Genomic DNA, 17,202 nt, shown 5'->3' with positions numbered 1-17,202 from the left:
GCCTTCAATTAGCCGTAAATGCCTGGCTTGACCAGCGTTTGCTAGCAAGATTGACAGACTGCTAGGTGTCTGGCAGTCTTGTCTAAGCACTTCAGCATTTTTTCTATCACTGGCTGCTTAGTTTGTTACTGAAGAAATCTGAAGTTTTTGCTGCCTTGCCCATTGGTGTAGTCCCGCGTTAACCCTTCTCTGAGGCCTTTCATTATGTCCACAGCTCACCACAGGGATTGTCAGCATGTAGTATAGAGGTCCGTTACCAAGAAGAGAAGGATTGGATCTATACCCCGCCCTTCACTACCCAAAGGAGTCTCAGAGTGGCTTACAAACTCCTTCCCCTCCCCACAACAGACACCCTGTGAGGTAGGCGGGGCTGAAAGAGTTCTGATAGAAACTGCTCTTTTTCAAGGACAGCTCTGAGAGAACTGTGTCTTGCCCAAGGTCACATCAGCAGGTGCAAGTAGAGGAGTGGGGGAATCAAACCCGGTTCTCCCAGATTAGAGTCTGTGCACTTAACCACTACACTAAACTGGCTCTCAAGGGTGCTTCTCTGCAAGAGACCTTTCAAAGAAGAGAAGAAGAGATTGGATCTATACCCCGCCCTTCACTACCCAAAGGAGTCTCAGAGTGGCTTACAAACTCCTTCCCCTCCCCACAACAGACACCCTGTGAGGTAAGCAAGGCTGAAAGAGTTCTGATAGAAACTGCTCTTTTTCAAGGACAGCTCTGAGAGAACTATGTCTTGCCCAAGGTCACATCAGCAGGTGCAAGTGGAGGAGTGGGGGAATCAAACCCGGTTCTCCCAGAGTAGAGTCTGCGCACTTAACCACTACACTAAACTGGCTCTCAAGGGTGCTTCTCTGCAAGAGACCTTTTTTAAAAATTCTCTGCAAGAGACCTAGTTGTGGTCATGTCAGGCCCGAGGCCTGGCATTATTACACCTTTTTGTAGCCAATGGGGTACATCTTTCATTCATAAAATTCTCACAGCCAGCGACCCACTTTCACGTCTGAGCGGTGCCTTCACGGCAATTGTGTACCATTCACTGTTCCCACTTTCCTGAACGGGCTTCCAGATCTGGCTCAGAATGCCCTGTCCGTTCTGCTTCTCAGACGGTGTCATTTGGAACGGGTTTGAAACAGACTTACTCAGAATTGACGTGTATTACAGATGGCGTGTTAGCGTGTTGCAGATTGGAGCATTGCAGACCGACATCTTACGTTTTCAGAGATGTTGGTTTCCCACGCAAACTGGAATTTACCGTGTGTTTTATTAAAGTATCGTTGAAGACAGCCCTGGACTTTGAAAGGGCGGGTATAAATCTCTTCAATGCGTAAATGGAAGTATTCCGGGCAGCTAGATTCAAGTCAGTAGGACCTTCGAGATTTTCGGAGTATGAGCATTCATCATGAGTCTAAGTTCCTTTAATCAGATTCTGTGCAGCATTTCTTATAGTCTAAAACGCGAGGTAAATAATCACATTGCTTTTGAGTAAGTGAGCCCGAGGCGTCACCATGACAGGCTGTCTCTTTTGTGTCTCGTATATGCCAGTTTAGGGGCCGCGGTAGCTCAAATGGTTAAGACGCTGAACTGCAGGCTGTGGAAGGTCAGGAGTTCAGCAGTTCGAGACCCGGGTGCCGCATGACGGAGTGAGCTCCCATCTCTAGTTCCAGCTCCTGCCAACCCAGCAGTTCGAAAGCAAGAAATTGCAAGTAGATAAATAGGTACCACTTTGGTGGGAAGGGAACAGCGTTCGGTGCGCCTTGATGTTTAATCATGCCGGCCACATGACCATGGAAACGTCTTCGGACAGCGCTGGCTCTTCGGCTGTGAAACGGAGATGAGCACCGCCCCCCCCCCGAGTCGGATTCGACTGGCTTTCGAGCAAGGGAAACCTTTATCTTTATATTCCAGTTTAATCTGTGCTGAGGATTTTCCCCTCAAAGCCTAGGCATTCTCTTTGGTCGACCTGTTGATATAACGCAGCTCCATGTCAAGTGTTTGGTACAGCTTTGGAGGGAGATGACCGAAAGAGACTTAGAAGAGGCGAGCACAATCTGCAAGTAACTCTTCTACCAGGTTGTCCCAGGTGCATTGTCAGATGAATGAAGCCGGTCTGTTCTGAACTCTGTTCTGGAGCTACCGGCTGTAAAGCTGTGCAGGATGTGTAAGTGGCACGATTTGGTGATTTTATTCCCCCTTCCCCGGTGTCCGAATTCGCGTTCAAAAGTCACGTGCTTGTCTGGTCGCGGTTACGTGTGTTTAGCTGCTGCCTTTTGCTAGGATTTCCAGATGCTCGTAATTGGGGTCACAGACTCCTGTGTGACTTTTCCCTCCAGGCATTACGGCACGTGGCCCCTCTCTCCACAGCAGATTCTTTTAATAGGGAAGCTGTCCTGTGCGAACCGAGCCATAGAGCCCTCAGGATTGTGAGGTTCCGAAGCCACCTGTGTTAAGCTCCACAGGAATGCAACCACTTTAGCTATTCGTAAAGCATGAAAAACTCACGTGATAAAGAGAGCCGAAAGTCCTTGGGTGGCTGGCTTTTCTTGTTGGTTCTGCTCCTGGGAGGGTCGCCACCGGGGCTGCAAATATCTGCTGCCCTGGTTTCATGCGGCAAGTCTGTACTGCCTTCCGGCAACCGATTGTAAGCAGCTTTACAAACACTGGGTATTTTTTGTTTTGGTGTTTGTACTTTTCCTTCCCTGTGGTTTGTGTTTTGAGTACTCCAATGACGAACGTTGGGATGTGTGGGCGAGCGATCTAGTAAAACTACATGTGGGCCAGTATATTTTTTTCCCTGGACACGTTTGCACAGTTTCTTGATGCACCGGGAGGCCGCTGCACCCAGGACGGCTTTGGGGAGGCCCCCCACTATCCTGGGGACAGCTCAGCCATGTTAATTTGGCATCCCGAACCTCCACTTTCTCTCGGTTAAATAGCTGTTGGCTTTCTCGTCTAGTGGAACGGAGTAGTGGAAGGATGTTGAAGGGCCACTGCTCTTTTTTGATAGCCGTCCGCTGACTTCTGGTGTTTTTTTTCCATTAGGGGGAAGCTGGGCAGATATCCTCCTTGGCCAGGAAAGGTAAGTTTCCTTAAGTGCATACCTCTAAAAGTTTGTTGTGTACACCTTAGTAGTTTGGTTGGGGTGAATATTTCTGTTAATGGCTAATCTAGCGGTGCTCACTCTATGGACTGCAATTCCTATCAACTAGAAGAGCCACTCGATGACTCTTTGCCCTGTGCACCGCCCCAAACACACACAACTGATCATACATAATTATAACCCCTTAAATAGCAGCGTATCTTTGAGTGTGCCGCGTTGTCTGTCTCTACTGTTGCTGAAGGGTAGCCAGCTTTCTGCGTCTGGAGAGAGGGAGGGGGCTCGCAAGACCGAGTTACGGTACAGAACCATGTGCAAACGATTCGACTTCTCCGAAACTCTTGTTTCGCTGGATGTTAGAACAGAAAGGCTTTTAAATGTTGGAGAAAAGATGAAATGCCATCGAAAGAAGAAATAGTTGCTAAGACTTTAGAAACAGCAGAGATGAATAAACTGACTTTATCTTTGAGAGGACAGCAAGAAGAAAGATTTCAGTCCACATGGTCAAGATTTTACAAATGCCTTGAGGATTATATAAAAAAAGTAGTCAGACCCAAACATATGGAGATGAGGCAGACTTTATTTAAAACTAGTTGCAGAACATTTAGGAAAAGTAAATGATATTAAAAATAATCGAAATTTAGATGGATAGTAAGAGGTAACATAACAGCTAGCAGTTAAAAGGTCATAGATTCCCCAGTTTGTATGTTTTTTGTTTGTTTGTCTTTGTTGTTTAAAAATAAAAAATGATTACAAAAAGAAAGAAAGAAAAGAAAGGCTTCTCTCCATTAAAAATGCCCTCCCTCTAGCTCTGCAGGGGAAGAAGGGGTGGTTAGAACCTCTCTCGGTGCTGGGTTTTCTACTTGCAAGGAGTTTTCTTCTACGGGCTGGCATTTCACAGTGGTGTGCCCCACTCTGCCACCTCATTCAGCGGCATATGTTGGCCCAGGCTCATATACAGAACCCCTTCCTCTCTGCAGCCCTTAAAAAATTTTTTTATTAGGTTTTCACACATTATAGGGCAAGAAAAAGTCAAGGGATGGGATAGAGCATTATAGGGCAAAAAGAGTACAGGGGATGGGGTAGGACATAAAGGGGGATTCCATCAAGTTGATATAATAGCCGTTACAAATCTTCCGTCTTAATTCTTTGTTTCCAAATCTCTTCCTTCCGTACAGTCGCTAAGACCAGTGTCACTTAATCAAATCGCTAAAGTCTTCTATTGTGATTCCCGAGAAGAGTCAGGTTCTATACAGCTCAAGTTCGGGTCTCTCCAAGTTTATAATATTTATATTCATTGTTCTCGGTCTTCAGAGTTCCTTTCCACCCCATCATAAAACGGTATCCAGTCGTCTCTCACATTCTGTTTACTTCCGTCTTTCAACAAGTCCGGCAGCATATCCATTTCTGCCGTCTCAGACATTTTTGCCAAAAGTTCACTTTCCGTCGGTTACCGCAGCCTTGATGTAATCAATGTAAACAAGCTGTGTGGTGCCTTAAAAATAAAAGGTGGTTGCATCTTGGGCCCATAGCAGCGATGAAATTACCCCAATCTCTAAAGCAGTTTCCTGGAAGATGGGTCTGGCAGCATGGGGTTCAGTGCTCGGGACGGCCACAGGTGGCAGGTCAGAGAGACACCTGTGGTTCCCCAGCCAAAGTCAGTATCACTGCCCGAAGTGGAAGTGTGCGTAGGATCGATTGCAGGTTCTCGATGTCGAGTTGGGAGCCCAACTACCGCTTTTCCTCTTGAGCGCCTCGGCAAACAGAGGCTTGCCCGTATCAGCCCAAAGCCTGCTGCCGTGCTTCCTTTCCCTCCGTCTTCCGTTCACGTGCAGAGAGCAACGGACAGCTTCCGAGTTTGGGCATCCTCGTATCAAGCTTCGAGGTTGCTATAATGCCCAGGAGAAGGTGCCTGGCCCCGCTTTTGGAGCTTATTTTCCTCTGTCCCCCGCCCAGGTTTCTAAACCTCAGTTAAAATCCCGATTTAGAATCTGGCCATGGAAAGAAAACCACGTGCCAGTTGACCCGGGCGCCTGTCTTCAGCCATCACGGCAAATTTGAGTTTGGCTCAGAGCTTCCCGAGCCTTCGGCACGTGCAAAAAGAAGAGTGAGCTGAGTGTGTGAGCGCAGGAATGATTGCAGAAACAGTTCCGTCACCCAGCCATCGCAGATTAACCCCTGCTTGTCTGTGGCATCTGACAATAGCCCCGCTCTTTCGAGAAGGCCTAATGTCAGTTTGCGGAATGGTCTCCAAGCGGCACGGGGTGTGTGTGTATTGCTCCTGCTAAAAACATATAAGGGCCCAATGAAAGCCTCATAAACAAGTAAAGGTCATGTGTCTTGGCCCTTGGGTTTAGGCCACCTTTGCTTGTTTACGAGGCTTTCATTGGGCCCTTATATGTTTTTAGCTGTCCTTCTAATAAATACATGTATTTTTGTATATTATAAGTTTCAACCAGGTTTTTAATATTGGCCCTTTATTAGACTTCTTTCTTACCCTCGCGGTTCTGGATTCCAGTTTTTGGGTCAGGTTTGTTTTCCCCTCCCTGTGTCTCAGAGTTCTGATAGAACCGCGACCGGCCCAAGGTCACCCAGCTGGCTTCACGTGGAGGAGTGCGGAATCAAACCCGGTTCTCCGGATGAGAGTCCGCCGCCCTTAAACCGTTACGCCAAGCTGGCTCACCAAATTGATCGCTAGGGAAAGCCGTAACCTCTTCCGGACCGTCTCTGACTGCAGCCTCTCATTTTTCCTCCTCAGATTGTTAATCCACCTAAAGACCTGAAGAAGCCTCGTGGGAAGAAGTGCTTCTTTGTCAAGTTTTTCGGGACTGAAGATCAGTATGTACCCTCGTCTTTTTTCCCCCCCTCCTCTGCCTAGGGAAAATGTCTATTTTTAAACTTCCAGGGCCTTTGTGGGAAAGATCTGTGCCGGCTGGCGTCGCCGTGATGCGCTGCAAAAAATTGTCTTAAACATCAGCCAGTGCTGTAACCCCCCCCCTTTTTTTTAAATAGCTCATTTGAGCAGGGCTGAGGAAGCCTGGGTCCTCTAAAAAAAAAATGTCCAGCTGCCTCCTAAGGTACTGTGTCAAGGGTAGATTTTTGTTTCTAACCTGGGGAGAGTTTTAGAAAACACAGCTGATGTCAGAAGCTTCAAAATAGGTAACCGGCAGACTGAAAATGCTCACTCAACATTGGTAATCATGAAAAAGATAACGTCACGATGCCCAGTCTGTAATGTTCCTGTGTTTGGACTAGTGTTGTTGTTGCCGTGCTTGCCCACGTGCCCTGCTTGTGGGCATCCCGGCGTCACCTGGATGGCCCCTGCATGAAACAGTTTGCTGGCATAGGCGTACCCTCAATTTGATCCAGCAGAGCTGTGGCATTTAAGGGGGAGGAACTGGACCCTGGCCTTCAAGTGGCTGGTTTCTCAGAGGCACGTCTCTAGGTGGCTTGTGCAAGCGAGTTAATCTGAATGTCGAAGGAGAAAGTTGAAACGTTTTCGGTATGGGGGTGTTCTTGATTGGCACACGGTGTTTGGCGTGTGCTCTGTTGGCTCCTGTGTCGCTGGCACACATACGTAAGAAAGCCACGGCCAGGATCCGAATGGCTGTAGAACTGATCAACTTTTAATGTTGTCGTGGATGGGTCACAGTTTTGCTGCTTCAGACATTTTAAAAGTGGGCCTTAGAGTACCATCTGTATCTTCTTGAGCCTGTTGGGTATATCTGAGGTTTTCCAGAAAGTGCAGTAAAACGGTTTCCACAGGAGGCACAGTAAGCCACCATACAGCTTCCGTCTGCGGCAGTCATAGTATTTGGAGGTTCAGAGCAAGCATCGTTGTAACGATTCCTTGTTTCTGTGTGTGTGTGTGTCTCTTTAAAAGTTTGGTTGCATGGCTGTGATAGACTAGAGTGGTTGAGAGAGGCAAGTGTGGTATGATTGGTGGTTGGCAGAGAGGGGGAGGGGTTTTGGAAGTGAATCTGATTGGATGAGTATGTGAGTCAGTCAAGAGTTTCAGTTTCAAGTTGACAGTTGATGTAAATAAGGAGTTCTGTGTTGAAGCAGTTAGAAGCGGACAGCTGAGGTTGTTCAGTGAGAAAGAGAAAGAGAGCTGAAAGCTGAATGTATAAGAAAAAGTAAAGTTTAAGTGGAAAAAAGTTAAAGGAAAGTCTGAGTGTCATAACAGACTGGAGTGAAACAGTGAACATATATGGCATTAAGATAAACAAGTGTTACAAAGTTACATGAAAAGATCCCTATCAGTGAGGGAAAAGATTGAGTGTGATGCCAAAGCAATTGTACATCATTTACACATTACTAGTTACATTGTATCACCCTATTTAGTATTTATTCCAATAAATCTTCTTTTATTCAAGTTTATACTAGCTCTCAATGAAATACTTCCCAGGACCACATAGTTCCTCGTAAGCCTTGAACTCGGTCTACCAAACTAGTAAGAGCAAAAGTATAAGCGTAAAGGTTTGGAAATCCTTAAAATTTCCTGGTGGCGGCAGAATCTACCCTGTTAAACAAAATAAAGAGAACTTTTAAAGTGAAACTAGTCCTCCCCAATAAGGAGGACGTCACAATTGTGCTTTGATGGAGGCAGCTATTTCTGAGCGGTCATTCCCTGCGGACCTAAAAGCGACACCTCCAGGGCCTTCTACAGCACTCCTCGTTCCAGTGAGGTTGAGGAAAGCCAGGATTAGCTCTTCGCATGGGGGAAGAAACGCTTTAGGGGAGAAGCAGGTGGGCACCAAAGAACACACAGGCGGGCAATACGGTGCCAGAAGTTCCCCATGTTTCATATCGCTGCACAAGAGCCACATATTGCAAATATGAAGGATGGTTTATTTTTCAGCCGCACGCGCAGCGTGACCTGCTTCAGTTGAGGAATATATGTTAGCCTTCCAAGGCAGTGGCCAACTGCGAGATGTAGTCAGAAAGCTGGAGGGGAGGTTGCATCCCGTCCTTCTCACAAAAGTGGGTCAGATATCTGGAATGCTTTTTGGGCCCAGCTCAGATTAGCGAAGGGGTTGCAGGCAGAACGATCCTACAATCACAGAGAGCTGGAAGGGGCCAGACAGACCATCTAGCCCAACCCCCTGCCCAATGCAGGACCAGCCTCCAGCATCCCTGACAAATATTCGCCCAGCCTCCTCTTGAAAGCTGCCAGTGAAGGGGAGCTCACCACCACTCTAGGCAGCTGATTCCACCTTTGAACCACTCTGACCGTGAAAAAGTTCTTCCTAATATCCGGCCGATACCTTTCTCCATGTAATTTAAACCCGTTGCTTCGGGTCCTCTCCTCTGCTGCCAACTGGAACAGCTCCTTGCCCTCCTCCAAATGACAGCCTTCCAGATACTTAAAGAGAGCAATCATGTCCCCCCTCAATCTCCTCTTCTCCAGACTAAACATTCACAGGGCCCTTAGCCTTTCCTCGTAGGGCTCAGTCTCCACGAGATCGACACAACTGAATGCGTAGTTTAGACTTTGAAAACCCATCCGCCGGTAGAGGAGGTCAGCCAAAGAGCACAGCCCCATAGGAGATTCATTGACAATGGCCTGTTGGATGATCCCGTTTCCTCTGAGCCACAAAATGGCTCAGGAATAGTTTGGGGCTTTGTATATCAGCAGTGAAAGCATTAGCAGGGCTGCCATGATTCCTGTGGAGCAAAGAGCATTGTGTTAGGTTCATAATTTCGCTTCCTGAGAACAGTACATTTTTTAATATATAAAAGGCAGTTAAAAGCTGAGGGTCTGTATTTAAAAGAATCTGCAAGTGATGTTGTTGAAACCTTGGAAGCCAAGGAGGGGCAGAAATAAATCTGGAAGTTTAACACTGAGCGCCTCACAGGAGGAAGCTTGAACATTTGTGACATAAGTCTGAATAATACAAATACTTAAAAACAAGGTATCTTCTGTGTACATAATAGCAATAAGTGCAGTATTGTTGAAGTAACGTTAATTTTGCAAATAACTAATGCTGATTCGGTTTCCCCCAAAAATCCCACTTGTATCGCATATGTAATTCTCGCACAGTCCTTGAGTGGCGTACATTCAGGTGTGGTAGAGTGAGGAATGACCTTGTCTTGTTTTGGATATTATACTGGAATGTTTTGTCCGCCTGCCCAGTGCAGTTGCTGCCCTTAAAACCGGGGAAGAGAGAATAAATTCTGAGCAGTTGATTTCTGGACCCGGTGGTGATGTTTCCTTATAGATCACTGAAAGAATGTACACTCTAAAGGGCTGTGTAAACACACAGGAGTGTTTGGCCAAGTATATCAAGCCTTCTGGCTTAATGTGCCTACTTGGCATTTTTGGTTCCTCTGTCGGCTTTTAAGGCCTCTTTGCTTAACAGGAAGATCTGGCCGGGAACTGGTGCACACATTCAAAGCACGGCTTTTTCTCAAGTCCGGAACTCTGCTCTCTGCACCTGTTTTTCAAGAGGCCCAAAGACGCATAGAATGCAGCAGCGGTGTAATATGTGCCTCGAACGGTGGGAGGCATGTCTTGGAAACGGACCTGCAAGTTCCGCATGAGATGCATGCTTCTCAATTGTAGGTCTTTATAGCCAGGGTCTCCGGGGACCAAGCCCAGTGGCGTAACTGAATTCCCCATTCAGCCCAAAGCACCATCCCTGCCCCAGTTTGTGAGAGGGACAGGAGTAAGCGGGGGATTTTCAGCAGCTGCGCCTTCCCATTTGCTACAGCACCGATGCCTAGTCCGTGTTTTCAGCCCCCGTGCAAAGAGCAAAGCCTGCATTTTAGGAAGAACGGGGGGGGGGAGCATGCCCCCCCCAATACATTGACTATTAAACCCCAATGAATTTAATGGAGCCTACTGCTCTGTGTGTCTGTAGAGAAAACGAGCTTCAGGATCCATTTTATCAGTGTGTCAGTTGCTCGTGCTTTGAACTAAAGGGATTACAGCTCTGCAGATTATCGCTTCCCAGCTGGTCGGTTGCAGCTGTAACCATCGAGCAACCACGCAGGCTGTGTTGTTTTTTTCCCTCCTTCCCTTATTTCTCATTGCCCACATCTCAATACTAACCATGGTTAATGCTAATCCAGCATTCTCTTAGCCAGGGCTTGGAAAGGCACTTAGAAAGCACCACCCACTTCTCCGAAAGGCTTTAAGTGGCTTCATCAAAGCAGTTGAAGTACACACAACAAAACCCCTAGTAAAAATGAAGCGCTGCACACCAGTGTTCCCTCTAAGCTGAGTTAGTGTGAGCTAGCTCACAGTTTTTTAGCCTCCAGCTCACACATTTCTGTCTCGGCTCAGGAAGGAGGGCTCCAGAGCTAACTAATTTATGCAGGAGCCAAATCACTTGCTCACAACTTTAATGCCAGTAGCTCACAAAGTAGAATTTTTGCTCACAAGACTCCACGGCTTAGAGGGAACATTGCTGCACACTCAGTCCCCAACTCGACACAGAGAATCAAAAACTGCATGGGATTAATGCCATTCAGGTCAAACGCCCTCTGGAGAAAGTACAGATTGTTTGCGCTCTGAGAAATGACAAGGGGGGGGGGAAGGCATCCCGGAGGGCTGTTCCACAATGCTGGGGCCATAACTGAGAGGGAACAAGCGCCCCCTGAAGCCAGCCGAGCTCAGTGGATCGAGAACAATGCGACTGGAAGAGATTAGCAGGCCTCTCTAAAGGGGCGAGCGTAGGGAGAGGCAGCCTTTTAGGTTCCGGCTCGTGGTTAAGGTGGGAATCCCATCTGGTGACGATGCAGACGGAACCTCAGGCCCTCAAAGGAAAGGAGGGGGAACTTCTCGTTCCGGGGGAGGGGTGTGCCAGAAGCAGTGGCACCGAGTGTTCCTCAGGCCAGCTTCTCGTTTCCAAACAGTTAATTGCCACAGCACCAAAGCGGGTGATAAAAAGGAGATTAGATTTATGCCCCGCCCTCCACTCGGAGTCCCAGGGCGGCTTACAAACTCCTTCCCCTCCCCACAACAGACACCCTGTGACATAGGTGGGGCTAAGAGAGCTCTTTTGAGAACTGCTCCTGAGAGAACAGCTCTGAGAGAACTTGTGACTGGCCCAAGGTCACTCCAGCGGCTGCATGTGGAGGCGTGGGGAGAGAGCCAGTTTGGTGTAGTGGTTAAGTGTGCGGACTCTAATCTGGGAGAACCGTGTTCGATTCCTCACTCCTCCACTTGCACCTGCTGGGTGACCTTGGGCAAGCCATAGTTCCGCCAAGAGCTGTTCTCTCAAGGGCAGTCCTCGAGAGAGCTCTCTCAGCCCCACCCACCTCCCGGGGTGTCGGTTGGGGGGAGGGGAAGGAGTTTGTGAGCCGCTCTGAGACTCCTTTGGGTCGTGAAGGGCGGGGTATCAATCCAATCTTCTTCTTCAAACCCGGTTCTCCCAGATTAGACTCCGCGCTCTTAAAGAGGAACGAGGGAGAATGAAGCCAACACTGGTGGCACCGAAACAACGCTTCAGCCCGGACAGCCAGTCTGAAGCGTTCCTGGGCAAGAACCCCGCTTGATCCAATCAGCTTTCTAAAAACACTTGGTGGGCACCAAGAAAAGTGTCAGGAGGTGCCATAGCACCCCAGGGCACCTTGCTTGGGGCCCCTTGGAATACATGGGTGGATGGATCGGAAGCCCCGGGCTGTTTCCGAGCTGGTGTTGAGATGTGTGTCTAGAATGCAAGCGGCTCCCCCCCCCCCAAGAGAGCAGCCTCTAAATTCAAACTTCAAATACCTTTTATTGGCATACAATATTAAAAAATAAACATTTCCCAGTATTAATACAATCCAGTAGAGATTATAAAATAGATAATCGTGGTAAACCATTCCAAGGAGATGTCAGGCCTATAACATACCTCAAGATGGCACAAGATAGATTTGAATGTTAATGTACACCAAAATTAATATGGTCACAGTCCATAGACATGCAAAAATAAAGCCGCAAGAACTGTGCACAGTGCGCTCAATATTTCTTTAGCAAAAACCGTGAAGTTATGAATATGAAAGTACAAAAGTAATAATAATACATTCAAATTATAGGTTCTTTATGTACCTGAATCTATAACTTGAATGTATTATTATTACTTTTGTACTTTCATATTCATAACTTCACGATTTTTGCTAAAGAGATATTGAGCGCACTGTGCACAGTTCTTGTGGATTTATTTTTACAAGGTAGATTTGACCATACAGCAGATAGCTGAGTCGTACAATAAATTAAAATCTAAACTTTTAAACTTAAGTTTATTTAAAATTATAAATTAAGAATCATTAATATGCTCAGAATCGTTCTTCCGTTTTATAAAACCATGGAGAAACTTAGCGGTCAGTTCAATGATCTCTGGGTCTCGTGATGCAAGGAGAATAATGTACCTTGTTTCTATCCGGTTGGCCTGCTACCAACCTAAGGGGGGCTTCTATAAATTCCACTCTAATGTCATTTAACAATTTACAGTGTAAGAGTACGTGCTCAACCATTTCTATTTCTCTTCTATTACATCCACAAAACGTGACTGAATAAGGAATTTTCTTATATCTCCCCTCAAGAATAGCAGAGGGGAAAGAGCAGGCTCTAAGTTGCGGGTGCTCCGTCCTTCCCACGCGCCTCCTGGCCTGACCACTCCGGCTAAGCGTGCGTGCCAAGAAACACTGAAACGGAAGGGACTGGCCGTGGAGCTACTCCACCCTGAGCTCAAATTGGTCACCACCAAGAACAGGCAGGGGGGAGAAAACCCAAAGAGTTTCATCTGTCTGAGAATTGCTATTTGCTGAAAAAACGGTGACCTGTTAGCAATGCTCCCTCTAAGCCAGGGGTGTCGAACTCATTTGTTACGAGGGCCGGATCTGGCATAAATGAGACCTTGACGGGCTGGGCCACGTGTGTCACAAAATGTAATGGTAGGTAGCGGAGATATAAACTTTATAAAGGACACAAACACAAAGGGTTTTTTTTAATTACTTAAAATAAAGACATGTTTAAAACCTACTTTTGATTTACTGACATTCACCACAGAAATCTCCTGCTCAGAGTCCTGAGTCTGGGACCCAGGTTAAAAAAAAAAAAAACATGAAAAGGCTGAGTGATTAAGAGAGTCTGGCGAAGCAAGTTATGATGCAGCAGCAGCAACAGAACTGGAAGCAGGGGATGGCCAGTTCCACTGCGGGCCTGATGGAAGCCCTTCAGGGGCCTGATGTGGCCCCCGGGCTACATGTTTAACACCCCTGCTCTAAGCCGTGGCATGTTCTGAGCAAAAATTCTACTGGCATTAACACTGTGAGCGAGCCATTTGGCTGCTGCAGAAATTAGTTGGCTCTGGAGCCATCCTGAGCTGAGACTAAAATGCGTGAGCCAGAGGCTAAAAAAGCTGTGAGCTAGCTCACACTAACTCAGCTTAAAGGGAACACTGCCCGTTAGGACACTGCAGGAAAGCAGGCCGTAAAAATCTTAGACTACTGAAACAGCTCTATCAGTCTGTCCAGTGTGTTTAAATGTAATTTATTCATCTATAGATGCTTATAGCGCCTTTCTCTCCAAGATACGGTGCGGGGCACAAGGACAGCGCAAGAAAGACAAGGAACATCTATCCAGAAACGTTGCGGCCCAGGGACAAATCCTGCCGTGCTCACCTGTTCTCTTTTGAATGACGCAGGGGAGATAACTTCCCTCTTCCATGTCTGTCAACCAATGCTCCCTCTAAGCTGCGGAGTCTTGTGAGCAAAAATTCTACTTTGTGAGCCAATGGTATTAAAGTTGTGAGCGAGCAGTTTGGCTCCTGCATCAATCAGTTTGCTCTGGAGCCGTCCTTCCTGAGCGGAGAAAAAAAATATGTGGGCCGGAGGCTAAAAAACTGTGAACTGGCGCACACTAACGCAGCTTAGAGGGGAACACTGCTGTCAACCCAAAGCTCCAGTCTAATTCCTGAGCAAATCTTAAAGTCATTAAGGCTGAAAAGAGCCATGTGCTATCAGCCATTCGGCATTTGATAAAAGGCTCTTGGCTCTCACAATCTCTGGGCTTTTCAGGTAACTACAATAGTGGGAGGGGCAGATAGTCAGTAGATCTTTCCCGGGTGGCCTAGGCTTTACTGGCCTGCACCGACACCCTGTCCAGCCCAGACCTCAAATTCAAGGCGCTTCACGTTACTTCTTAAAGTTTATTTTGCTTCCAGTATTTATACCCCGCTTCTGTCCCCTTCTAGACCTGCTGGTTGTGGAGAAGAGTTCACAATATATATATTAGTCACGCGACCAATGCTCCCCCTAAGTTGTGGAGTCTTGTGAGCAAAAAATTCTTCTTTCTGAGCTACTGGCATGAAAGTGGTGAGCGGGCGATTTGGTTGCTGCATAAATTAGCTTGCTCTGGAGCCATCCTTCCTGAGCCGAGACAAGAATGTGTGAGCTGGAGGCTAAAAAACTGTGAGCTAGCTCACTAACTCAGCTTAGAGGGAACACTGGTCACGACTCTAGAAGCCGCAAACACAGTGGAACCTGGGTCTTGGAGTGTGAGGGAGCGTTCTGTGTTGTAAGTGGGTCTGTGGGTCTTGATCGACTTCTTTCCATTCTCTTCTCTCGCTTGCTGCCACTCAGTCCCTTGCTAGAATTGGATCTTCAGGAACCCGACTTCGAAGGCAGCATAGTTGGGTGCAAAGCAGTGTTCCCTCTAAGATGAGTTAGTGTGAGCTAGCTCAGTTTTTTAGCCTCTGGCTCACACAGTTTTGTCTTAGCTCAGGGAGCGATGGCTTCAGAGCCAACTAATTTATGCAGTAACTAAATCGCTCGCTCACAACTTTAATGCCAGTAGCTCACAAAGGAGAATTTTTGCTCACAAGACTCCACAGCTTAGAGGGACTGTGGGTGCAAAGTAAAGATCTAATCTGTGCAGTTTACTCCAGGCACACAATGGCGACTGCTCTCCTCTTGAGTACAGGGCCGTACCTGAACCCCCTCGGATGACTGAGTGTGCCTTTATTTAGACCCCAGACGTTCTCATTTAACAGGGTTTTCGGTTACCTCCTGACAAAACAATCGGGTTCTCTTAATCCAGTCGTAGCCACCAAGTGGCTGGGTGGTATCAAAGCACTGTCTTCAATAGCAGCACGCAGACAAAACACATTTCAGCCACAGCCCCAAAATGTAAGGCAGCACGTACCTGAAACAGTGTGCCTCTTAGACAGGGAACAATTGAAGCCTTTAGTGTATGACTTCCAAAACGGTGAGATTTAACCTTTCTGGGATGACCACTTCGAACCGCAGGTGTGGACTTGCCTTTGTAAAAAGTCCGTGCTTGAAGCTATCATACTAGGATGAGAGCTCGGCAGGGAGCTTTCTGTGTGCAAGGTCTTTTTTTAAAAAAACGTTGGGGAGGAACTGAAGAGGCAATCCCCAACCCGCAGTTCAAAGGAGTAAAACCAGAAGGACTTGATCGTGTACCTTTGCCGAGCGCACCATTCAGATTGCGGTGAGCTTTTTTTTTTTAAGGTAGCCCTTTCGAGCCCATGATCTCAAAACGGCTCTGTTTGTTTGTTTTTGAGCTTCAACTTTGCTGCGTTTTCATGGGGAAGGGATTAAGCATATTAAAGAAGGGGGAAAGCTTTGCTTTTCAAAAGCAGCCAGCCTCAAAGGATGAAAGCAGTCCTCGCTTTTCAGCGGCAGGGGTCTCTGAGTTGAAGCCGCGGTACCCGAGCTCAGCTTCTGCGTGTTCCAAGAAACTGGCTACCACTTCTACCAGGAATAGATGTTTTCAAGATGAGTGGTGGTTTTTGAAGCCAAGTCCTTCCTGCACTTGAGTTCCAGGGAGAATTCCAGACTCCCGTTAATTGGTCTTGATTAGTCTGGCTATTTTCGTGCCCGTTTATTGGTCTGACTTCCTGTTTTGCACCAGGTGAGGACAGTGGAGCACCAGATGGATCAAAAAAACATTTTCTCGCGTTTGCACCAAATAAGGTTAGATCCCTTCCAGCCAGTGTTCCCTCTAAGCTGAGTTAGTGTGAGCCAGCTCACAGTTTCTTAGCCTCCGGCTCACACATTTTTGTCCTAGTTCAGGAAGGATGGCTCCAGAGCAAACTAATTTGTGCAGTAGCCAAATGGCTCGCTCACGAACGCCAGCAGCTCACAAAGGAGAATTTTTGCTCACAAGGCTCCACAGCTTGGAGGGAGCATTGCTTCCAGCAGTTTCTTTTCAGTAGTCCTTGCGAATTGATGAAAGCACAGTCAGTATGCCTTCTGCAATCTGTGGCAGAGAAGCAGGAAGGGCATTTTTGTTAATGAAAAGGAGTATCTTGCCTACCTATAAAACACCTAAAGCAGCAAGGAGTCCCCTGATTCCCCCCCCCCCCACAACTAAGGACAAGTGAACACATAATCATTTGTAAGTTAATATCCCCAGAAAGATTAAGATGGGTCGCTGTGTCAGTCTGTCTGTAGCAGCAGAAAAGAGCAAGAGTCCAGGAGCACCTTAAAGACTAACAAAAGATGTGGCAGGAGAGGAGTTTTTGTGAGTCACCGCTCTCTTCTTCAGATATCTGTAGAAGTGAGCAATGACTCATGAAAGCTCATACCCTCCCACAGATTTTGTTAAAGGTGCTCCTGGACCCTTGGCTCGTTTCTGTTATCCCCAGAAAGTAATCCTTTGACTGTAATGTCCCCGGGTTTTTAGGTGTGCGTCTATCTGAATGCGTACTGGGTCACTTTGCCATTTCCAGTGGCAAAATCATTAGAAACACGGTTTTAATCATTAGAAACACGGTATCCCGCCCTTCTGCCAAAGCCGAAATCGTGATAGTGTCGCTGAAAACAATAAAACCAAAACAAAACGACAGTTTATAGCAGGTCAGCCCCACGGTTGAAAACACGGAAGCTAAGAACCCGCTGGGACTGCTGCAGCATCACATGTGACGTTAATAGCAGGGAGGGGGAAAATGAGAAACATCTACAGCAAAGAGAACTGGTGAACAAAATGCAGCCGTGAAAGCCGGAGAAGACAGGATGCCGAAGCCTCAGCCCCAAGCAACCTGAGTGGATGCTCCATAAAACATCTGGGATGCCGCGGATGTCACATCTGCATTGCTTGCCCGGCTGCATTCGTTGGCTGCATTTGTGTGGGGTTTTTTTTTTACTCG

General features: G+C 47.2%; 1 protein-coding gene across 1 annotated transcript in view; it reads left to right on the top strand.

The window, feature by feature from the left end:
• Positions 1 to 2,019: 2,019 nt before the first annotated feature.
• The window catches only part of GLYR1 (glyoxylate reductase 1 homolog (Arabidopsis)), a 53,942-nt gene continuing 38,759 nt past the window's right edge, over positions 2,020 to 17,202 (top strand). The window contains exons 1-3 of the mRNA XM_015419411.1: positions 2,020 to 2,060; positions 3,046 to 3,082; positions 5,859 to 5,938. Of these exons, the coding sequence (XP_015274897.1) occupies positions 2,020 to 2,060; positions 3,046 to 3,082; positions 5,859 to 5,938 (158 nt within the window). The remainder of the gene's footprint in view (positions 2,061 to 3,045; positions 3,083 to 5,858; positions 5,939 to 17,202) is intronic.

The sequence above is a fragment of the Gekko japonicus genome, unplaced genomic scaffold (assembly GCF_001447785.1).
Source record: "Gekko japonicus isolate JY-2015 unplaced genomic scaffold, Gekko_japonicus_V1.1 scaffold513, whole genome shotgun sequence".
NCBI classification, from domain to species: Eukaryota; Metazoa; Chordata; class Lepidosauria; order Squamata; family Gekkonidae; genus Gekko; species Gekko japonicus.
Note: the sequence above shows the minus strand (reverse complement) of the source record. Positions and strands in the feature narration are given on the sequence as shown.